Below are 25,403 nucleotides of genomic sequence, written 5' to 3'. Positions count from 1 at the left end.
GCTGCGTTTATGGTGTCAGACATTTTCAATACTGGAATTTCTTGTTTTCTGCAGATGATGCGCTGTACTTCCTGAAAACACTTTGTGAAAGCGTCAATATTTCAAACCAAATTACACCAATCAGATCCAAAATTAAAAACTCCACCGAATCTGCACAGGTCCCTCTTGTGCTGATATAACCAGCATCTGGACATGGACGCAGGACTGCTGCTGGTGCCCTGTGGTGTCAGGCATACACAGTTTAGATGCTAATAGGATGCTAACTGTTATCGTCTCTTGCGTGATTAATGCTGGGATGAGTGAATAATAAACTCTTGTCAACTGTTTTCATGGTATCTTTGAAACCTGCATGGCTTATGTTGCATTTCCAGCTGTCACAAAAAGCTAGTTTACCCAAAGATAGAATGATTAATGAGTATTTGTTTTGTTATCCTAAACATATCCATCATTCTGAAATTAATACTAACTATAATTACCACATTGATATGCATGGCGGGTTATTGAACAACACACTCACACAAAATTATAAATAACTTTAAACAAGATTAAACACACAATTATGCCCACGAGGGATACACCTGTCTCAGCTCGCTGCCCTTTATTTTACTCTGGCCTGCACTAGCCCATATGTCGAGTTTTATCCTTGCATCCATTCACGACACGATATTTGGAGTGCACAAATGCAGTTTTGTCAGTTGTCCAAACACCTCCATTGGACTCATTTCTGCTCCAATGTTTTCCACCAGCCTTGTGAGTATGAGATCGTTTTAAGTGTGCGAGTGAATGTAGGAGTACAAGGTACACTTGCAATCTGTGAAGGACACTGTGAATATAAAACATTTTCACCCAGCCTAGAATAGAGTGAGCTGTTTTTGTTTTTCCACACTAAGTTAAGCACCTACAACGAAAGCAGGAAAATATTTTACACTTACTATGAAAATCGTAAGACCAGTGTTAGAGATGAAATGTTTTCTTTTTCTTCGTTACACAAGTATCTCCCCCCTCTGTACTTTCGACCTTGCTTTCAGATGAGCTCCCACAAATAAAAGGCAAAAATGCATACGTGAGGAATGTCCAAAGAGCAGCTGCGAATGGAGATGTGACCTAGCACTTCACTAACACCATCGCATTTTCCTCCTGCAAAGCCACTTTCACACCTACTTTAAAACACCACTGGCAAAGTGTGAATTTGTTTCTTTTCACCTTACTGTTGTGCTACATCTTCATCAAATATCTAAATGTGGAAAAGTCGTGAATTAATGACACTTTTTGGCAAATTAGTGGTTCATTGCAATAATGGTTATTTGGCGATATTGTCATTAAAAAAAGTCTCGTCGATGACAGCAGCATTTCCGTTTATAGAACATCCCGGGGTTTTCTTATTGGTTCTGTTCTCATTTACAAGAGAACATAAAAGTTGGCACTGATAATTTCGGTTTGTCTTTCTTATGTCTGTTACATCATTTTAGTCAACGTCTTTGTTTTCCCAGCAAACAGAAACAAGATTATGTGGTTGATCTGATAAACACAATGCATCTTTTTGCACAGTGAGTCATATCAAGAAAGACCATCTAGGTGACTGTGTGGGAAACGGAAACCTGCGAAAATAGAAGTACTCTGGAGACAAAAGTAGTGATGAGTGGTGTGTGGGACGTGGTCTGAGATATCTTTCGGTAAAAGTCACCCAACCTTTGAGGTCTTATCCCGTGACTAAAGCTACGGTATTAGGTTTCATTTTATAGATTACTGTGAGATGGCAAAAAAAGAACATTTTCTCCTCTGTGAACTTGGGAGTGGAAAGCCTACCAGAAGGGATAAAATTGGTAAGGTATCCACAGAAGCAGGTATCTTAATTCGCTATCATCCGAACTCGAGCTGAAGTAAATTGAAACGTCCATTTCTGGATTATGACTCCAGAGAGTATGAGCAGCTGTAAAAGAAAACTGGCTACAACTAAACAGAAATTGTGAGGCCGTGACACCATAAAAGTGAGTCCTCTAACTTATTTGGAGAGGATTCAAGTGAACTTCAAAGATCTCTTTAATGATCTATAATCCTGTGGCAAATCTTGAGTGGGCAGCCCCGCTTTCCAAGTTATTTTTAACAGGATGTTGAAATCCATGATGAAATTAAGTCTAAAGCTGGGAAAAAATAAATACATTGCAGCATGTGCCTGTCAGTCAGCATTTTATTCCAGGCAGTCTCTAACTGAGGAGAGTGGTGGTCAGTGCCATTGTAGTTGTACACAAAACTGCAAGAAAGGCAAAGGGAAGTAAAAAGAGGAAGAGAGAGGTGAAATGTTCTTTGCAAGCCAAAGCAGCATTGTCACATGCGCCAAAAAAACCTGTCTAGGTTGTGTCTTAATGGAGCCATTGATCCTGTGCCAGTGGAGGACACACCCTACAGGGGACTGGCTCACAGCGAGGAGACAGGTGTTCGCTCGATATCTGTCCCACTTCTCTGACCTTAAAGCTTTTAATCAGCTCTGCCAGGGAGCTTGTCAATCCTGTCAAACAATGAGCAGTCCATAGTATAGACACAGTAAAGGAAGGCAACTTGAGGGTAAGAGCTCTAAATAATACTGCTGCAGCCCTGAGGAGGAAACAAAAAAAATCTGTGCATGCAGTGTACAGCTATTTGGTCTCTCACTGGACAGGCGCCTGCGTCTCGTAGCCAGCGACAGTCTAAACCCCATCAGCAGATTTCAAAGGTTGTTAGTGTCACCTCGGTTAATAATTGTTGGTGGCTGCAAAAAAGCTTGGGTTAACTTCCACACCATCGCATAGAAAGAGGCTGACATCATGTGGTACCCTTGCCTGTTGATATAGTAATGAGACTAATTAGATTTTCTTTTTCCTTGCAAAGAAGCAGTATGTTTCTGCATTGGTTGAGTGACAGGGACTTCAATATGACCTAATTGAGTTGTTGTAGCTCCCTTTGACTGCCTGCTTCATTTTCTCTGCTTCTGATCAATAGTAATACACTATCAGGATTTATCAGCTATATTTTCTTTCTTTGTTTCATCAAAGCTGTCAGAACAGTCAGAACCAGTTCCATTCCTGCCTGGCTCATTTCACTATATGTTCTCTTGCATTTCAAGTGTGAGTTGGCATCCTGTGAAGTTTAACACCCTGCCCTTACCATTCTCCTCTATTTTCCTCCTGCCCATTGTCGAGTATATCCACGTTCCCTCCTTCCACATGGTCAATCCAATACCTTCAGCTCTACCAATTCCAGCTTTTTGCCAGTGCCACCATCTCCAAATCACACATCCCAGCATAGCTGTTTTGCTTCTACTTTCATTCCACTTCTCCGCAGAGCATACCGGTACCTCAACCTCCTAAGGCTCTCCTCCACCCGCTCAGTACTCGCACTACAGATCATTGCTGATTTGTTCGCAGTGAATATCACAATCTGTCTGAGCAGTCACACAGTTACAATTTGGCCACACTATTTTCACCAGTCGCAGCCGGCCCCCTTTTTTTTTCCACTTCATCCTGATGTTACTTGACATTAAACTTTAAATTGTGTTAATAATCAGAAGAAAAAACACTCACAGGGACTGGAAGTGTTGAATATCCACGCCTCAGTTTTGAACAGCAAAAACAACACATAGTTAAAAACAAATAAAAAAGATAAACATGAGTTTATTTCTTCTTTTTTTTATACTCAAAGCCCACAGCCCACCCACTGCAGTGGTTTCAGATGAAACTGAGAGAAACCCAGAGAGAGGCATTTTATGATTTTTGATTCCTATGATTGATTACTGCTCCCATTCTTTCTCCTTTCAGTCACTTTTTCGAAATGTCTGTCCTGTTTTTCTTGCGGGATTCCGTCTTTGAGAATGTACCAAATGGTTTTTGTATTCTGGGTCCTTGTGTCAATAGACATCTAACGAGCAGTGGAGACTGGGGTAACTTATACCACCCGACTCAGTTTTCAGTCTCCTTTCCCCTTGCTGTGGCTTTGTGGCTCACTACTTATGTCTACGTGCCAGTTGCTTTTCTCTTGAAAGGCCAGTTACAAACTGTGCAGACATTTTTTAGCTTTTCTTTCTTTTTCCTTTTAACTTTTATCAGAAATAATGTCACAATATAAAGAACGAAAGGGATAACAACCTCGAAAAAATTACTACCATCACTCAGTTGTCTGCATTCTATCCTTGCTTACAATTCTGTATGTAATAGTCATAATAGATGTGGTGTCAGAATGACATAAAAGCCCAGATCAGAGCTATTTCATAATATCCTGGAGAGGCTTGATCTACTGAAAGATGCTGTAGAGAAACATGCTAAGCTGTGAGAAAAATACTGTATATGGTTAAGCTCAAACACTGGTGGGAAAGACAATACTTGATCCCAGCTGGAAAGCACATGCAGCAGAATATGAACATGGTCCTGAGATGTGGTGAGCATTCCAACGGTTATATGTATGTGGAACATGGAGCCGTACTTGCCTTGGAAAGATGGGCTGTGGTCGTGGTTTAGGAAATGGTTCAGCCCTGGCCTCAGAGTTCTGCCGAGAACCACTGGATTTCATAGTTTCATGATCAAAACACACATGAAAAGCAGATTTTGGCAAAGGCCAGTCTCAGCATTTATGCAGAAACCTTGTGTGTAGCCATTTCTACCACATGTTAGTATCAATCTTGTCTTTTTGTTTACATGTCATGCTTGCTGTTGATGATTCTACTGTAATTTCTCTTTTTTTTCCCCTTCCATGTCACTCTTTTGAAAAAAAACCTGACGTCTTCTGCCAGCGATGCAGTGTCACAGTTAAACTGTACCAAGGAATGCCTGTTAAAATCTACAAGCATTGCAAATGTAAAAAATAATTTAAATAACAAGATAAGATAACGTGTTCAAGGATAAAGTACGTCTAGCATATCTAACGTTATCAGCTTAAGTAACTGAACACATTCATTCCTCCAGTGGTGAAATCAGGATACTAATCCATGCCTAAATGATGTTACTGCAGGGCAAAATTCATAATCGTGTTTATTTGTACTTAATTCCTTGTACACGTGCACAGAGATGACTTGTTTGTTGCAGTATTAGATCAGCGTACTGGTGAGTTGCTTCTGTTGCTTACAGTTAGAAGACCATCAGACATGGTACAACGGCTGCTAATCTGCAGCATGGCTATTGACGGCACATCTTGAGCAAATGCACAGCATTTTCTGAGTCCCATGACGATCATGACTCAGACACATACTAAGTGTGCTTGTTAATTGATAGCAGACTGGGGCTTCAGCCCACTTCCCACTCCAGCTGGAGTGTGAATTCCCTCTCCTATATGTTAATGGATCTGTTGTATAAATGGCCTGCTCCAGCAATGCTAGAGAAAAATAGCTCTGTGCAAAACACCAACAAGACTAGCTGTGTGCACGTTGCCCCCAATGTCCTGTTTGTGTCCCAAGCACAATTAGAGATGCACTTTGATGACTGCCAGTTCTTCTATTTTTCTCTACACGTCCTTAAAAATGTATGATATGCACAACTTTAATTTGTTTCAAGAAATCTACAGAGGCTACTCAGAGTGGAAATGTCAGAAAAAATCACAAGTGTCTCTAATCAAATATTGATTGTACGTTCTCATTCCTTGGGTTTAATAAGCCACTGGTCATGCAACAGTGCTCCTCGCTATGCTTATACTGGACCTATTTATCCTCGAAAGGCTTCTTCCAGCCTGCATGCCTGTAGGATATCAGCTGGCCTTTGTTGGTGGAAAAAGGGAAAAAAAAACTCCACCAATAAAGGTCAGCAGGGGTCAGACATGCAAAAAAAGTGATATTCTGTGCTCTCACTGAGTATTTCTAAAGGTCACCTTGCATGGGGTGTATGGATTTACACCCATACAATGTTGTTTTGACTGAGCGTGCAGATTCCCGCATCCAATGCCCATTTCTATTCTTATGTGCAGCCAATAATTGATCATCCGGTTTCAGCTGAATGGTTGTTTGATTTTTGAAATCTTAATGTTTTAGAATGTATCCAACACAAGTGCTTGGCATAATCACATGGAAATATTCCGTGTTTGTACTCTATGCAAGACTTATCTTTACTTCTGGACAATGGAACAGATGGTGTGAGAGAAGGATTTGTCATGCGTGGTTGTCCAGGGCCAGACTCTTTCTCAGCACTTTTTGGCAGGACTTTATATGCATTTCATGCTGTATTTGCTGAGTTCTTAGCAGAGGTATAGGGTACTGCTGTGGGTGCTGGCTTAGCCATCCTATACTGCCCATCCCAGTATCATTCTTATACATAATCTGTATGCTTCATTGTCCTATGCATATTGAGTCAGGGCATTTGAGGTTCATATGTAGAAAAACACCATTAATACTGGCTGATGCAAGGGCAAGATATCAGAAAATTGTTAACTTAAAAGTCCCAAGGGTTCAAGGTGATACCCTGAAACATCTTTTGACAGAAAAATGTAAAATCCCCTCTCAGCAAGTAGACATATCTGCTAATTTGGGGGATTTGTGCACATGGCCTAGTTTTACCGGTATTTCTACACTTAAAAAATATATTGTTTTACTTTTAAATGGCGTTTGAAGTGAGCTTAAGGCAATGGTTCTCAAACTGTTTTTGCAATGCCCCACTTCAGCAGCAAAACATTTACATGCCCCTCACCCCACTCTATTTTTTAATCAGTCATAAATAATTACAAAAAAAGTGGAATTTTACTTTGAAAAGGATGAGTATGGTGAGTTTTGCTCCCAAATCAAATAGATTCAGTGTAATATTTTTCACACTGTTGTGTCGTGCCCCACCGGTGACAACCAGTGGCTCAAGGGAGTGTTAACCCACCAAACGTCAAATTTATGTATCTCTGAAGTGTGTACTATTCCTTAGTCTGAATCTCTCCCCTGTCCACTAGTACTATGTCCCATTGCTCCTGCAGCAATTGTGTTATTGTGTTGCTATGTCAACTGTGTCAAATGTATATGTGGACATAGCCGCTTTGTCGGCCCGTACTAATGCTGAAATTTCCACGGGAGTTGTGCCGCCTGCAGCATCGTCTCTCCTCTGCTTTAATATCCTGAGTGCTGTAATCTGCTCACCGCGTCTGACCCACTACGTGTCACTCTCACTGCTTACCCTCCTCCTTAACTCCCCAAAATCCTCTACATCACATTTATGTAACCCCACCCCTTAACTGCTTCGTGCTCCAAGCTGATACCTGCAGACGCTGTGGCTCAACCTGTCTGAGGCCGTAATGCATCGCGTCGCAGTTCGCCCGTGGCCCCCTTTTTATTTATTGATCAGCTCTTTCCTATTAAGACGTCCAACAGCTGCTCTTGTTTGAAAGCCCAGGGAAACGTTTGCATTATTGAAAAATAACCAGCGCGCATCATTGTGAACGCTGAACCCATTCTGTGGACGAGATGCTTTGCTGACTAATTGTCTGGTCCATGTAAGCGGTCCCTAGCGTCATGGCTTGAGAGCTGTCTGATAAAGCGTGCTATTATCTGGCTGATGTTACTCTTATAGCGCAGCATTTTATTTCTGATACCACAGTTGTAGATACTTGAAACACCTGGAGGGTTCCCAGCTTTTCTCTCCAAGTATCAGTCAGCCGCACACAACTCTGACGCTTACAGTCACTCATTTACTAAGAGGAAGGTTATCGCTGCGTTTCCCTTGCACCCGGCCTTTTGTTTGCTGACAGTTGATTGCTATCTGGTATCAGTGGATGATGTCATCTCGCCATTTGGTCAGGTAACGTCAGCTCTGTTTATTTTGTGTCGTAGAACCGAAACCTTGGTGGCCTTGTTTTGTTAAGCTGCAGGCTGAGGGAGGAGGGTCAAAGCTCTTTCTGTGTTTACACTCAATACGTGCTATACTTTCTCTGTCTCTCTCTTCCACTCTTGCTCTCTCTCTCTGTAGGGCAAAAGTCTTATTTTTGGCCAAGCTTTATTTGTCATTGCCTCGGTCAAAGACAACCAAAATCCCAAATTGCTTTTAGCTTATTTCCTGCTAGACTAGAATAAAAACACATATTAATTACTGAAAATCCACAGGCACTGCTATCCACTTTATGTTTTAAATTCAAAGGGTATCGTGAGAGGTTCCCAAAAAGGGCACACTAAACTCCACTGTCTTGTAGATTTGCTTCTTTGAAATTGTCTGATAACAAAATGGAGTAGTGATGTTTTCCACTTTTTCATTCAAGGATGAATCATTATCCCGCTGAACTAAGATGAGAAGCTCTGTTGCAGGCAAAGTGATGCATCCCCTTGACATTTGAAATGCCTTAAAGCTGCTCGAGGGGCATGTGTGTGTGTGTGTGTGGGCTTGTGCTCTGAACCCCATGTTGCTTTACAAACGATGGATGCAGCTACATTAGGTGAGAGCCTGTGTGCATAGTTGAGTAGCCGATGCTACACACTGCCAACCCGAAAGTAGCAATTTTATAGCCCCGGTGGAAAACACATGACTACTGTGCGACGGTAGTCAGCCATTACGATACTCTTTTGCTCAAACAGCCATTGCAAATAGTTCAAATGAAATGCACAGTGCCTCTCATGGAGCCGTCCCAGGTTGGGAAGTTGCCTAACATAATAAATATTCCTGATAATCATTAACATTTACAGCGCAGCAGATGTTACATTGTCCTCAATGAAAGAGCGTGTTGTACAAAAAAGCATTTCAAATTTGAACCAGATAGTGGAAAATTATGAGCACGGGTACTAAACCATCTGTTCCAGTGAGGTTTCGCTTGCCTCTGTAGTCGGATGTTTGCTTGGGGAGACAGAGGGTAAAGAGAGCTGCTTTGGCAGGTACACCATTGTTTACCCAAGAGACCTGGCTGAAGCACCATCAAATAGTGTCTGAGTGTAGATTAAAACAAATTCTCTGACACGTACTGCTCTGTCTCAAAAAGCTAAATGGCCACAGTCAATAAAGAGCAGCAGTACACATAGCATATGGCTTATCCTTAAATGAAGTGCCCTATCTGTTTGTATTAAAGCTTCGGGGACAGTAAGAGTTCCCAGATGCCCCTAAGAAGAATACCATCATTTATTTTATAAATCGTTTTGGGAATCACTACTATTTGTTATAAAACATGAGCAAAATGCCACTGCAAGAGCTTTAAATTACTCACTGACAAACAAAAAGAGTAAAATTGTCCTACCAGGGGAATAAACAAGCTGCTAATGGGAGGTTTCTGTGTGTGTATGAGACAGTAGATTTGGACTCCCCCTAAACACCCCATGTGTGGTCATGAATAGGGGAGCATAGAGGACTGTGCCATTGCCGTGGGAACTGGGACTACATTAAACAGTCATTATCCCGTGCGGCTCAAGCCATGTTTTATCTATCAGCATCCCACTTAAGCAACAGTAGAGTGGAGCAACCAAAGCATATCAAGCGTGAGGAGATGATGTGTTTTCATGTGATAAGCTTTAAAGCTGCACTTGGCAAGAAGTTTATACCAAAATACTTCACGCTTGCAGGGGAGCTAGAAAAGACTGTAGTGCCACTGAAAACTTTGACATATTTGCGTAAGTGAAATAATTTTACGGAAGTTGGATCTCCTCTTGTTTAAGGAAGTGGCACTCTTTTCAGTGAAAACTAAAACTCTTTCTCATTTCTATCCTCCGAAGCCACTGAAAGGATGACATTTCAGTCCAAAAAGAATTGATGACATCACATTACACATTTGGGGCTTTTTGAAGTGTTGAAACTTCAAACGGAGACGTCTCGCTGCCATTTGGGACTGACAGTGTGCCGAGTTGCCTGGTGCAGCTTTAAATAGAAGACATTAATGAGTGCTTCTTCTAAAATATGCATTCAGTTCTATTTAATCTTTGCCTTCCTCGCATTGCAGCAGCTTGAGGTGAATTATTCTGAACTTTATTTGACTCACGCACAATGGATTCCTTTGGATGCACAATATTGAAGTAGGCAATAACTACCTTTGAAATACTGCCAATTTGGCTACTAAAAGACAACAGTGTTAGATTTTAGCTATGAGATATATTCCTTCCTGGTCTGAAGGAGATGTTGGGCCTGTTTTCAATGTTATGTATACTTATTAAATTTATTAGTTTAATATTATCATGGTGATTTTCTATGTACCAGAACAAGGTCCTATGGGCTTATCTGTGGGCTGATCTTTGTATTTGGTTAAAAAACTTAAATTCTCTACAGCAAAGAAAAAAAGGCAAATGTTAAATGTTTGCATCCTTCATTTTGGCTCGCTACAGACAGGAATTAATTCTGTTTTTTTTTTTTGTTTTATCTTTGTTTTCCCACCTGGTTAATAAAATGTTTCAATGTGACTAATTTGAATACATTTTCTATTTTCCTGGACATTGTCCATGCACCATGGAGAGTCCATTTGACTGAAGGCTTTTATTTGGTGCAGCTTCTAATGCACAATGTCCAATGCGCCATATGCAAACAACACAAAGCACATGCTTTTCCTTTCTGCCTGACAGGCCAGATCTTATTACAGTTGAATGTTCCGTGCACAGCTCTGTGCCGAGGCCTTGGGAGTCTCTTGCTATCAGCGCAGGGCCAGACGGCACAGCAGCTGTTTTAATACTGCCCCTTATGTCCCCGTTGATCCAACTCAGCTCACCTGGTGAGAATCAAGCCACTCTTTTTTTTTTTTTTTTAATTTAATATTTTGCCAGCTTGGAAGTACTTTCTGCTTTGTTTGTTTGTCCTATCGCTTTTCCTTCCAGAAACACGACTCCTCTCTCCTTTGGCAACTCTTAAGGCAGTGCCTACCCCATCCACAGGTGTATTAGAGCATGACTGTTCCCCCAATCATCCTCTTGTCAGTGTGAGAACAAAACAGCAGCAGCACAGGCAATAATGCCAGCCAACCTCAAACCAGTAGCGCACCTACAGTCCTCCCTACAGCTCCACCTACTTCTTTGTCTCTCTCTCCCTCTCGACAGTTCTACACTTCTCTACTTTGCCTATCTCTTTTTCCGTTTTTCTCTTCTGTTTTTGCATCACTGATTTTCATTAAGCCCCCACTCCAACCTACCTTCTTAGAATCTCATGCATGTATGTGACAGTGCTTTCTGTGGCATTTGCCACTCTGTTATGTAGTCTGTAATTATAGACTCTGCTCAGCCAAAGAGTCCAACAGTCCTTGAGTGAAAGGGGTCCCAGTGGGGGCTTCTGGCCCTTTCACAGAGTGAATTTGGGCTCTGTGACTGTATAATTATGCCTATTCCTCGAGTTTCCATTTGCATTAGTTGCTGTTTAGTTGATTCAATCTGAGTTGGTAGCATCAGAGAAAGAAGGAAGGAAGAGCAAAGCGAGAGGGGGAAGGGGCTCTTTGCACAGCCGGCCCCTGCCACTATTGTTTTAGCGCTGAAATGGATGAGGTCTGGCCAGGTACATATTTATGAGTTCTTTACAGCCCCCGCCACATGCAGCATGCAGCTCCTCCACTTCAGACCAACTTAAGATTAAACTTTAACTAGTGTTGTCACGCAGTAAATTGTGTTTGCTATTTCAAAAATATCATACTATAGCTGCCACAACTGGTAATCTAAGCTGTGATAAAATGGAGTAAAGCATTGCCCTGGGGTGCACAAGGACACAGGTGGTTCTCAAGGTACAGATGACAAGGTTGCCAGTCCTCTCTGTCAAACTGCATTAGTAAATCAATCTGTCATCTTCAAATCCCCCAAGTCTAAATCTCTATAGAGAGGGTCTTGCTGATGTGGTCAGAAGGAAATGAAAGATGATGTGCACTCAGTAACTTCAAAAGGTTGTCACTTTATTTTTTTATGTGATTTGATGTAGGCCGCAAAGGCAGCATTTGAGCGAAAGCACATAATAATAGATCGAAATTGCCTTTCTCTCATAATGCATTGCTTTCCAGCCTAAGTCATTCAACCTGAGAGTTCTCAGCCTGCTGAGGAAAAATACATGGTTAATCTTAATGGTCTACCCAGAGTCTGCACCATTTCCTCTCTACATGCATGTATTGGGCCTTCACGTCCTTTGGCTGACTACCTACCGTTTTTACAAGAAAAATCTTAACATAACAGTCGCTGCCGGTACTTAAGACAGTTTGACAGCCTTGCATACACAGAATTCGCTTTCCCCTCTTCCTCAGATCCTTGTATAGTTAAAGATCAACTACATCAGATATTGTAGTGAATGAGTGTATACAGAAATGGATTTCTCTCACGCATTCTTACACATTTTAAAGCCCCCCTGTGGAAACTTTATTTCTGAGGGCAGCGATTATCCATCATTGTGATGCAGTTATTCAGCGTTAAAGAGCCGCTCTGCTTGTGGTGCATATGTTTAGGCCCCACTTCTCTACTTGAGACCACAGCATATTTTCAGCCTGTTTATGAGTGGATACATTGGTGGCTTTATGAGTCCTGCGTGATTAACGAAGGAATTTCAGTCTTTCTTCCTGCGGATAGTTGTGTATCCATAGAAGATAATTATGGCTGCCTCTGGTTGTAAATACAAGCTCAGTCAGGGGCTGTCGCTTCAGGAAATGGGACATCATCAGACTTCACCTGGAAACGACCATAAATTGTAGCACGAGATAACAAAGAAGTGTTGAAACAACAGGATGTAGGTGCCCTGCAATGGCACATCTGTTCAGACTGCTGACACTGCAGAGCTCAGAGCAGGTTTAAGTGAAACTTGTACTTGTTTGTTATCCATGAAGAAGACCTATTACTACAGATTATAAAAAGAAACCAAAAAAATGCACTAGTTACCTTCAGCATTAATTTCAATTCAATTTTATTTATGTAGCGCCAAATCACAACAACAGTCGCCTCAAGGCGCTTTATATTGTAAGGTAGACCCTATAATAATACATACAGCAAACACTTGGCGACAGTGGGAAGGAAAAACTCCCTCTGAACAGGAAGAAACCTCCGGCAGAACGAGGCTCAGAAAGGGGCGGGGCCATCTGCTGCGACCGGTTGGGGAGAGAGAAGGAAGACAGGATAAAGACATGCTGTGGAAGAGAGACAGAGATTAATAACATGTATGATTCAATGCAGAGAGGATAACACATAGTGAGTGAGAAAGGTGACTGGAAAAGAAATACTCAGTGCATCATGGGAATCCCCCAGCAGCCTACGCCTATTGCAGCATAACTAACGGAGGATTCAGGGTCACCTGATCCAACACTAACTATATGCTTTAGCAAAAAGTTTTAAGCCTAATCTTAATTAGGCTTAAAACTTAATGTATTCTTTTTCAACTAATCAGTTATTCAGTTTGGAAAAATTGCTGCTCGCACTGAATGACATCCCTGACTGAAATGACATCCATGTTGAGACTACAGATTGTGTCAAGCCAATAGATCCAAACCCCAAAATGTTCTGTTTATACTGATATAGAAAAAAGTATCAAATGATCAATTCTGACAGATCGGTATGTGTGAATAAGGGAGTGACTTGTGTAATTATTCTTCCTGTCACTTAATTTTCCATCTTATGCTTCCAGTTCTTAATAAAGGCATAGAGACTGTAAGGAACAGTTAATCCAAGGCTGATAACTGCTAATGTTAAATAAAAAGCAAAAACGCATTACAAAGAACGGTATTCAACAGTTCAGTTTAGCACAAGGTCAATATATGCATGAAAGACTAAACCGAAGGTCCATGTTCTCTAATTGACCTTTTCTTTTGCCACCATGCTCCGCACAGGCTTAGATAGTAAAGGAGGAGTGCCTAATTGCTGGGTTCTTTTAATACAGCTAATGTGTGTGTTCTCATTGTTTTGAGTGCTTACACAGGACTACACATTGTTTCTCCTAATAGGAGCTCCAGGCAGTCATTGAAGTATTTGTGAGTAAAAAGTAATTAAAATTACAATAGGCTACCCAGTGTGTTGCTGGGTAGGTGGAGGAGAGCGCAGCAGACGACGACTTGGCTCCAGCTCACTGCCCTTGTACTCATTCATTAGTGATGCATTGGTTCTCGCTCGGCCCTCCCATCTCATCAGAAACAGCACCTTTGTGGACAAAGGCAGGCTTGTATGGATGTGCCCATTATGTTAATAACAACTCCCACAGCTTTCGCACACAACCACCACCATGAACCAACTTGTTTTATGTATAGGGGGCAGATATAGTATCTGTGGCACACAGGTGCGTATGGTTGAATCCACGAGTCTGACTTCTGAGTGTTGTGCGTGCTTGTACTACCTAGGAGGCTGAATTGACTCCTTGACTTTCAGTGCATGTACTTGCTATTGACTGGAGTGCTTGCTTGGCCTTGGACACTTGTTAATCGTAATTAAATGTTTTTTTTTCCTTTCCACCCCCCTCTTTGTGTCTAGCTGGCAGTGGACAGATGGTACAGATGGACACCAGTAAGTCTGGCTTCGTGGGTTCACAAGTGGAGCTGCGCTGCGTTTTCAGCAACAGTAATCCACCAGTCAAGATCTCCCAAGTAACCTGGCAGAAGCTTCTCAATGGCACCAAACAGAATGTGGCCATCGCCAACCCGGCCCTGGGTGTGTCTGTGCTGCCGCCCTTCAAGGAGCGGGTCAGCTTCAAACATGCAGCTGTTCGTCATCGTACTCCCTCATTGGAAGACACCACAATTGTGTTCTCCAACCTGCAGCTGTCCGACGAGGCTGCCTACATTTGCGAGTATACCACATTTCCTGCAGGCAACCGTGAGAACATGGTCAACCTTACTGTGTATGGTAAGAACTGCACTGATTTTAATTCTGCTTTAATCTGTAATTTGAAAGGAACATTTTTTTTCCTAATCTGGTTTTAGCAGTTCTGTAGGGATCTAAATCTTAGTAATCTAATCTCTCATTGTTTCCCATTCTCCAGGCTTGTGTCTAGAATTTATCCAAGACTTATCTCCAATAAAGCAGTAGCTGAACATTCAAAACATGTTCGTAATGTATATATGGACCTTTGGGTTTCTCATTAAAACTGTGAGAGATTTCATTAATGGCAGTAATATTCCCAAAACGCTGCCTGATAAACATCCATCTTCAAGACGTCTACATTTAAGAAAGGCTAAATTGTAGCGAGATCAAATTATTAAGCTTAATCCACCGAGTGAATGGGAACATTTAAAATTACCAGCTTCTGGGAAACAGAAAGTATGTCTTTAGTGAGTGGAACAACCTGCCCAACATATTCTGTGACTTCTTACAAAGATCCTATGGAAAAAAAGTTAGTCACATATACTTCACTGGAAAAGTTACCTATCTTTAGAGTCAAGATAAGAGAGTAAAAACCCCCCCAAAAAAACAGGTTAAACGTCTGAACATCAGTTAAGGAGTTATTTCCTGGAGCACGCTTATGCTGGTCTGATGAACAATCAAAGGAATGAAAACCCTGTTGCTCAAATTTGGTGTCCTATTGACTTTGAAACAGATCAAACAGGGTCAACCTGACAACCTGAGTGAAAGGCTTAGTAAAAACATATTTACAGCTCTTCTCTTCGACGCCGGCTGCTTTCTATATGTTTGCTGAAGCTCTCGGTATAACTGTCCTCTTTGTTGTTGAAACTATTGAAGTTGCAGAGCAGCACCAAGAGCCACGTCAATGAATGATATATATATTGGTGAATTCCATATAACATGGGCCTAATAGCTTTTATAAAACAGGAAACTTTCGCAGAGGTTAGTTGATAAAAATGGCAGGTGAAATGGAAATCAATAGGAGCACTTCTGAGTGTATAATTTGGCTTGAATAGTAGTGTGGCAAAAAAAAGAGATGTAGTTTATCTTGGAAAGAGGCAGCTTTGAAAAGGTTGCGTGCTGACTCTGATTAGAGAGCTAATTAGAAATTAAGTGTTGGTTTGTGTTCTATTGAGCACCGGTAAAAGAAATAGCACTTGGCTTAAGTAGTCCCTGTTGCCGGGTCTTCTTAGTCAGCTCCGAGTCCCCATTTTGTGTCATTTGGCCTCCCAGGACTTTTTAGGCTTCAGTGACTCAGTTTTTAGGCTCAGTGAACATCAGGAACATGTGTGCAGATAACCAACCGGCAGCCTTCAAAGAGGCCTCTTTATAGCCTATCTCTTTCAGTTGTGCATTTGCTCAAGCTCAAGCCTGCCTTTTGATGTACTAAGAGTAGATTTCTGATTGGCAACTCACAAAGGATTGAAATTGGATGACTGCGCATTTGGATAGGCAAGTGGGTTCTACATCTGAGAGCTTTGAGGAGTGAAGGAAGAAAAACAATGTTATTTTCATCTCAGCTTCTTAGTTTAATTTATTTCAGGAAATTGATTGTTAGAAAAGCAGACAAGACTACACACTAAAATAAAATGGAAAGTGAAATTAAAAAATCAAGCTCATTCTTGAGTGACTCTTTTCTTCCTGAAAATTAATTTCTCCTTTCTACTCGGCAGCTCGGCCCATGACACGTATGACCTTGACGACCCCTACGATTGTGGCTAGGGCTCAGAAGCGTAAGATGACAGTTGCAACTTGTGTATCTGCGAATGGAAAGCCCCCAAGCGTGATCAAATGGGATACCAGGTTGAAAGGCGAAGCCACTTACCAGGAGACTCGCAACCAGAATGGGACAGTGACGGTCCGGAGCAACTATGTGGTGATACCGAGCCGCGAGACCCACAAACAGAAGCTCACGTGCATCGTCACGTACCGAAATGAGAAGATCACAGACAGCGTGGTGCTCAACGTTCAGTGTAAGACACCGCTCTCCTACTACTTCACTATTTTTTGTCTGTGCTTTTATTTTGTCCTGCATCCACGTGATGATTTTGTCACCAGATGACACCACTCAGCACAGTTTACACCAAAACAAAGGTTAATTACTAGAAAACAAATGAGCAGTAAACTACAGCGCCAGACTCAGTCTAAGCATGTTAGAAATCTATTTTTCCCCAGTTCTGTTGACATAACTAATAGAATCAATAATTAATAGAATGACTGAATAAACAATTATTCAAGACAAACACTATTTACCAAAAATGATGTATTTAGAGAAAAATCAATGCTTAAACAAGACCTGTTTTTCCATGTTGTGTTGGCAAGTGTGCAATGGTTCTTTTACACTGCTGTATTATTTGGATGACCAAAATTTTTAACCTTTTTTTCAAGATTCTGGTGTTTTCAAGCAATTATTATTAATATTATTTTTGCAAAAGTAGGCTTAGGAAATGTTGAAAAGTATCATTGTTATCATTAAAAAGATGAATAAATAAAAAAAAAAAAACCACACAACCTAAACAATAGCCTCCTAGTCTACTTTTAGGGTATATTACCAACAGTTAGTATTTGGTGCAGGGCTTTAGACTCAGTCATTAACAGCTGGCTGGTTCTGCCTTTCAGGTAGATGTAATGCCAGTTTTTGTTGCCACTATTTTCTCTTAAATTTTCAAAGTGAGACTTTGAAACAAACTCCACTGGAGCCTGTCCTTTTAAACGTTGTGGCAAAATGTATTCTATCATCCACTAGAAAAAAAACTTCAAAACACCAGACAAAGCTTCTTCTCTTCTTTATATATTACTTACAGGCATCTCTGCTCTCTTTTCTTCAACATCCATCTTGAATGTAGGGACAGAGCCAGCGGTTAACTGACTATTATGCTACCTGACTAGATAGCATTATCCAGGATGGCATTCAGCTGTATAATTTTATAAATGTGCAGTTATTATTGCTACGATTGCTCATATGTCATACGTTTTCTTGTGCCTTAAGACAGGTAAATGTTCATTGATGTCTATATAATTGTTAGAACAGTGAGTAATGTGGGTGTTAATAGAATTAATATGTCCTTTCTGAATAAGCACTCCAAAGTGCTCTAGGTGGCCAAAATCGTAATGCAGTTATGTTTATAATACATAAACACAGTTGGCATTTTGTCTGTTTACCAGTAAAGCATTATTTGTATCATGCATTATCTGAAATTATTAGCAGTATACCATTAGATCCTGTGAACTCCTGACACTACTAGTCCATTTAATCTTTTATATGCAGTTTTCATGTGAATAAGTAGCATAAAGGTAAAAATTAAATGTGAAGAAGTAGATAATTTTTTCTTTTTTTTTTAGATCATCTGGTCAAGACGATTTTTGATCCATTGTCTCAAGCTAATATGAGCTATCTGCTACTTTAAAGTGGACGGGTTTGGAAAGGCAAACTGCTAGTGTCCTTCAGCAAAGGCACAATAATAGAGCAGTGGATTATGAGGGATAACTGACAGGAGTGCTCTTTCCTTGCAGATGAACCCGAGGTGCAGATCGAGGGGTTTGATGGAAACTGGTACCTGAACCGTCAGAATGTTCAGCTGACCTGCAGGGCTGATGCTAACCCCCCTGTCACGATCTACCAGTGGAAACTGTAAGTATGGCTAAACCGTAACAAAACACCTTAAGGCTCAGAGGACGAGGCTGCAGGGATACACGCTGTTTTTCTCAGGTTAAATTTCTAGGGGAGGAAAAAAAGTTTTATAGAGGGCTTACTAATGCAACGGGAGGCAATTTCACCGAATGGTCAAAGTGAACATTTGTTTCAAGGCATATATACAAGAAAGTAATCTTCAAAGATAAAAACACTGCTGCTTCCTTCATCCTCTCCAGAAATGTGTCTCAGTTTATTTGTTTGTTTGTTTAGAAAACGTGTAATGAAGATAAGACTAGGACCCAAGGCAGAGCACAATGGGCCTATTACAGCAGCAACATATACCCCTATCTCCCCGATGGTCACAGATAGTGGGAGATAAATGCAAACAGAACACCATTTGCTTTGCTTTTGGGGATGTGCTTTGAAGTCGGAGGGCCAGGATGCAGGTAGAGGGGTGAGAAAGCATCTTTGTTAGTGCTGTTGTGTTCTCTGAAGGGCACAGATGCAGCGGGTTGTCCCCGAGACAGTAAAGAGACGGCTGAAACTGAAGCTGAAGTGGGAGCCATGGATTAAGCCCACATACCGCAGGCCTGACATCAGGGCTTTCGCCTGAGAGCCTACCGCTGAAAATACAAAGGCTAGAACAGACACAAACATGATTTCGAGCTGTTGGAGAATTGCTAAGTAACCTCAGGTTTGATCTGCTCTAAGGAACAGCATGAAAAGTGGGCTTACAGAAATAATGAAGTAAGTACTGAGATATAAAAGAAATAAAAGTGAATGCATAACTGCCATAATTTTGACTGATCAAACCCCTCACTGCCTTTGAATATCAGATGCAAGTACCAAAAAAAAAAAGACGAGGAAAGAATAAAGAAGTAAAGTGGGTGCGGTTCTTCGGATATAAAGAGTATCACCTTTTTAAATTCAAGTATTATATTATAAAATTGAGAGATAAATGTAGCAATTTGTCCTTTAATTGCTTAGTAAAAGAAAGGTTGAGAAATATGTCAGTGGACTTGAGTGGATGTGGATTAATAGACCATTGTGCCCTCATTGTATCTACTCTACAGACGACTGCTGGATTTTAATGAGACAGAAGGGGTTTCTTTTTCTCCCGTTCTGTCTTATTCATAGATTTAGCTTTCAGGGTAGAAAGACTGATACTTACTGATATATAGACATAGCAGCAGAAGACAAAGACAAAATGGATATTCTGTTTGGCCTGTTTGGGTTTATTTTTTTATCAGAAGCAAGGCGAGATTTAAGGAGATAGAGGAAGATAGGAAGAGAAGAGGAGGCGAAGAGGAAGAGATGTTAAGAGATGTGATCTAGAAAGACGAGGGCACTGTGCTGACAGATAGGAGAGGACGGCCATTGCTGCACTGAAAATGAGATGCCAAATCTGTTGTGAAGGTTCCCCTGGGCTCCACTGTGGAGGTCAGCACAAGGCTGTGACGGAACGATCCAGAACAAGCTGGCAGGATTGCGTCACACTCAACTCCAAACACAGACATCTAAAAAGGAATTGAATATAGAAATTCCAAGAAAAAAACACTACATAAAAGGTTTATTTTATATATTTTTTATTTTGTGTTGTGTTCAAGTTACTGTTGGAACTATAATTAAAAAAAGTTTGCTTTTACTTTGCACAATCACTTTCTGCCTTCATATATAGTCCTTGAGGAAAGCATCTAAGCCTCTTTGATTTTTTTCTCTTGTTCTTAGAGCACATTGCCAGAGCTATTTCTCAAAATGGGTTAATGGGGAGCTTCACTCAAGTAGCTCAGCTAAAAAAAGGAATGCATCCTGTATGAACTGTGTTGTTTGTTTTTGAAATGTTTGTTCGTACGGCATCATTTCTGGAGTCTGTTTTAAGTGCACACAGCAGTTTTGAGTGGGCATTAGAACAATAAGTACAGGAAAGGTGAGCTAAAAACATGGCTATTCTTTCATACATTCAATTCACTACAGTTATGAGATGTTTTTAAAAGAAAAGAAAGTATTTCAAGCAGACGCATCATTTCCCGTTAAAAATAAAAATCTGTATTATTTAAAGTAAACTGCTGCATTCCACTGTGTGATTGCTGCAGACTTAATTAGCCAGCTTACTTATCTGTATTGTGAAAAATGTGATTCTATTAGTCATGTCAATGAAAGGCCACAATAAAACAACTGTTGGTTACATTTTTTGCTCACCAGTCAGTGTGAATAAAACCTGGAGAGCCCTCTAAATTATATTTAAGTTGTATAACAGCTTTGTACAACTACTTCTGCTTGAGCACTTACTAAATATTGCTCCTTGCTCCTGTTGCCTGGGGTTTCTCCAAAAAAATAACATTTCACGTTACACAAATTTAAAGTATAAGCGGACAGATGTGTGATTAAAAAGAGCAATCCTGTTAATCTCTTCTTTTAACTAAAATTAGGTTGTGATCTTATCAGTTTCCTATTACCAGTCCCATTAATTATTGGTAGTATGTTTTTCACCTCCACATAATGTTGTTAGTTGTTAAATGCTGCTGTTTGGCATTCTGTCCAATCACACACACACCTATATGCACACACATATCATATATATGCTTGCGCATGACTGGCTAGCGAGGGAATAGAAAATATACATAACTCGTAAGTTGTTTGTTAGTCTTTCATTTTTCTGGTTCCGCACACACGTGCACACGCAGACATGCATTCAAATGTCTGACACAAATGCAGACATCTTCGGTAGTGGCAGAGTCCGTGGTGAATCACAGTTTGCCGGCCTTTCATTTCTGCAACAAATCAATTGGGCTTTGCAGAACTCAGCATTTGATAGCGGCTCACAAGGTAACTGATTATTGAATCGTGACATACTGTATTGAGGGTTGTTTGTGGCTCCATTGCAATTGCTTTGCCAAGGTGGCCAATGAAAACAGCTCAGCCGCAGCTCTTTCTATTACTTTTGTTCTGAACTATGGACTTTTTGTTGCTACAAAACTATACTGTGGTATTTTTTTATATTTTTATTTTGCCTTGTTTTGACATTTTCTTCTGTCAGATAAATTTAACCACACGGAGATCAGCTATTTGTACTTAACATTTTTATTAAATACCTTGTCGGTGTGTCGTAGGCCCTGTCATTGCAGAGCCTTGTTAAAAGCCTGTTAAGTGAACCTCAAGTGCTTGATGCGTGACCATTGTGAGCATGAAACTTAATATTGTTGCCTCGCCGTGATGTTATTTTGTTTTTCTCTCACTGTAATGAATAGGAGCACTACATTGTTTTTGATGTTCTTGCACGCCTGCACTTCTCAGTGTGCCTTTCTGAGCCCACAGTAGTGGAGGAAATCTTTGCAGCATCCTTATTGATTAAAGAAACAACCAGCAGCTCACCTCAGTCAGACCAGGGGGCTCTTTAATATTATCATGATGTTTTGTAACTCTGCTCAAGCTGGGCCTATTCAGAGCAGGTGATGAGGCTAATTGAGGGAAACTCAACAGGAAACATCTAATTGTCGTGAAATTTGATGCCTTTTCTAGCCTGCGGGCTCCATAAAAAGGGTCCAGATAATACAATAGAGGCTTTGTTTGTTCATGATCCATGGCCTCAAAGTCTGCTGACCTGATCAAAGGACATGAGCAAGTCTGAACACAGTAGAGATAGTGAACCATGAAGACAAACACCTCAGGCAGGAGAAACAGGCTGCAGTTCTCAATGACAGCACAGCATTTGGTAGATTCTGCATTTATCGCTTGATCAGCTGCCTCTCCTGACAGCTCCCCTGAGTTTTGACTTCAGCCATGTGTGCTGTGCTGTAGTTTAGGAAGGAAGCCCCCCCCCCCCATCCCCTTTACCCCCTACAATCCTCTCCTCTGCCACTGCTCTTTGTATTCCACGTGTCAAAAAGTCCATGTCCTCAGGCATCAGCTATATCTTACCTGTTTGGACCTGCTGGGATTCCCTGTCCTCATAATTTTGTTTGGACTTGATGGATGATGGCTGAAATATAGCACTGTCAAATATTCTTGGTATTTATCTCACACCCACACCCACATCCAAGTTTGTTTGGCACTAGAGACTGTATTTTTTATGCGCTTTGAATTGCTTTGCTGCATCTGGGAGGGTTTTTTTCCTTTTTTTTCAGTGGTCTGGAGTAATTCTGCCTTTTTATGGCATCTGCATTATTGTTCCTCTCTCTTTTTCTCTCTCTCTTTCATCGCAGTTTGAATGGCTCCCTACCCAGCAATGTGGAAATCAAGAACAACACCTTGTTCTTCAAGGGCCCTGTGACCTACGACTTGGCTGGGACGTATGTCTGTGACGCTACCAACGGCATCGGGACTCGCACCGGCATCGTGGACGTCAACATCACAGGTAGGCTGATTAAGCTGGTCATTTCTCTCTCTCCAGTAACTCTGGCATGGCCTGATCAGTGCAGTAGCCCTCTAAAAATTCAGTCAGAAAGGATCAGACCCCCTTCTGCCCAAATAAACACAGCTATCAGTGCACATGCACATACCAGGTGATTGCAGCAGATCGCCTGCGTAGTTTCAATGTGGATCCAGCTTGCCTTAGTTGTGGGGCACCCTGCTGAACAGTATGGCAGGTTGGGTGAAAAAAAAAATCCTCTCTGTTTGTGTATCAGACTTTCACACACTGTGAGAACCACCGCCCCCCTCCCGACCTGCCCTGTTACACATCCAAGCACATGTGTGGGAGCAACATAAAGCAGGTCTATTATCAGTGCCTAAAATAACATCAAGGAAATTGGGGGTTTGAGGTGAGGGTACTGTATTGATCATAGTTTGCTTGCATCATGCTCACATCTCTCTGAGCTCTGTGCTAGTTCTTTTGTCTCCTCTTCTTCTTCTTCTTGTCTTCTGGGGAAAACAAAATGCTGAACAAAACTGATTCAGTTTCCTTGTATTCCACATAATTGTTGGCACACACGCACTGTGGTTCCTCTGGGTTCTTATCCATAGGAGACGATATTATGCCCTCAAAGCCCCAACTGCAATATATGCCAGATCTGACCTTGCTAGACAGACTACAAATGTGGAGATCATCTATTATTGCTACCAGCTGTGTGCGTGTGGTATTGGGAGACTGTCACAGTTTTGCTCTGGTCAGACTGGAAAGTCTTTTCCCCTTTGCTCTCTGCGCTGCTTGGTTTCTGGGAAGCCGAGGTGTTCTAACTTGCATTGCTTTGCATGTTGACTCATGTTGTGTCTCTGGAAACGCTCTGCTTGGTGTGAAGTGAACAGCTGCGCCTTACAGTATCATTGCATACCTTTTTTTTTTCTGTTTCCTCTCTTTCAGTGTGTTATTCTCTGCTGGTAAGGGTAAGGCTAAGACAAAGAAGCTTTGTAGGATGTTGTGTGATGTCATTACCTGCATTGTGAGGAGTTGCCCTCCCAAAGCAGATGGGCTAGTAGCGTTATAATAGAGGTTTCAAAGGAGTCGGAACAGGCCTTTCTTATCAAACAGAAGATGAGGAAGTAATCTGCTGTTAGGAAATCGCTGTGCACCAGCTTGTATTGAGTAACTGGGTTCCAAGGAGATATACTGTTTGGCATAAAGTACTGTACCCCCTTTTGGAAAGGCAAAACAAAGGCACCAAAGTAATTTTCTATTTCTTCTTTTTCATTGATTGCTTAAATTAACAAACCACATTGCTATTGTCCCAGTAGTCTTTCTGTTTATTCTCATCATTTGTCTATATAATTGTATCGAGTGAGTGAGGTGAACAATGCGTGGGTACACGATGTGAGTGCGTTCGCTTTCAGGTCGCCTCCGTGCAAAATTGGAATCTAAGCATTCTGCTTTGTTTTTGTCTTTGAACCTTTTGAGTTTTGAAGAAGTTTGCACTGTGCTCAGTAGCAGGTTAGAGGAAGCAAAATGACTAATTCCGAGGCTGTGAAAATACATTTGGTTCTCAGTAGTAGGTCATTGTTCCTTTCTGTCACTCTGCATGTTTACAAATAATGAATGTGCTTCGTTATTACATATAATTATGCATTAAAACTAATTATTGAATTTTTTCTACTTGACAGTTAGATTGTCACTTGATATTTGTAGCTTTAATAACTGCCGTCAAAGAAAAACTATATTATCAAAGATTAAATGCCACAAAGCACCCAGTGGTCTGTTTGCCGTCTCTGTAGTAACACACTGGCTGAATATATTGTTGTTCTGTACTATTTGATGGCAAAAGTTCCCGATTTCTTTTAAGGATATATTCTCAAAGGGTACCACACAAGTCTTAAAAGCATGTTGCCAGTTCCCATAGTAACAGTTACAAGTTAAAGGGAGAACAGCACAGTTCAGAGCCTCAGCTCTGACATGAAGCCCCATCAAATTACACAATGCCTTATAAGCAACTCAGGTTGATTTGAAGCATTAATGCAGTTTCCTGCTTTAGGATGCACACAAAGGGCGACAGAGGCGGTCTCGTCCCCGTGTCTCGTACACTAGCAACATGGATATCTTGCAGTGGTGTGATGCATCTGCTTATGCGCTCTTTGCTGATGATGTGAAATTGATAGCATTCCCATGATAGTGTGTACTTTGTCACCAGAAACTCTGAGTTCAGTTAAGATAGTTCAGTTCGGTTCAGGAGACATTTGTGACTGCAGATCTGCACGGCTGACATGACTGAAAAGACCTTTACATGGGAACTTCAGGGTGTTCGCAACATTTCCTATTGACTTTTCTGAAGTGCTCTTTGCTGCCTTGACATTGGCGGTGCATAATGACCCAGTGGCGCTGGTGTAAGAAGTGTGCTGATGCTTCATTAACTTCAAAAAGCATCTTTGTGCTTTGCAACTTCAAAGAGGTCTGGCTGAGACATAGCAGGTGAGAGAGCCCACTGCTGGCTGCTGTTCATGGCTGCACCATTAGGCCTCAGTAATCCTAGCTAAGTGTACTGTGCTGAAAAGGACCAAACCACTATCTTCGGCACATTTGTTCAGAACATCATATAGCTGCTAGAGCTGCCAGATTTTTTTGACCAGTGAAAACACAAAATAATAATTTATTTCCCTTGTTAAAAGCCCATTTTAATGGTCTTTGAACATGGAGACTCCCAGGAGAGTTTTGTGTTACTAGAGTCAATAAATCAT

The 25,403-nt window shown here is 41.1% G+C and overlaps 1 protein-coding gene across 8 annotated transcripts in view; it reads left to right on the top strand.

The window, feature by feature from the left end:
- nectin1b (nectin cell adhesion molecule 1b) overlaps positions 1–25,403 on the top strand; it is a 156,154-nt gene that overhangs the window by 34,998 nt on the left and 95,753 nt on the right. For all 8 annotated transcript variants that reach the window (XM_026192901.1, XM_026192906.1, XM_026192903.1 and 5 more), the window contains exons 2-5: positions 14,300–14,671; positions 16,342–16,641; positions 18,182–18,299; positions 22,505–22,656. In XM_026192901.1, coding sequence (XP_026048686.1) covers positions 14,300–14,671; positions 16,342–16,641; positions 18,182–18,299; positions 22,505–22,656 — 942 coding nt within the window. The remainder of the gene's footprint in view (positions 1–14,299; positions 14,672–16,341; positions 16,642–18,181; positions 18,300–22,504; positions 22,657–25,403) is intronic.

Source organism: Astatotilapia calliptera, chromosome 14 (assembly GCF_900246225.1).
Source record: "Astatotilapia calliptera chromosome 14, fAstCal1.2, whole genome shotgun sequence".
In the NCBI taxonomy this organism is placed as follows: domain Eukaryota; kingdom Metazoa; phylum Chordata; class Actinopteri; order Cichliformes; family Cichlidae; genus Astatotilapia; species Astatotilapia calliptera.
Note: the sequence above shows the minus strand (reverse complement) of the source record. Positions and strands in the feature narration are given on the sequence as shown.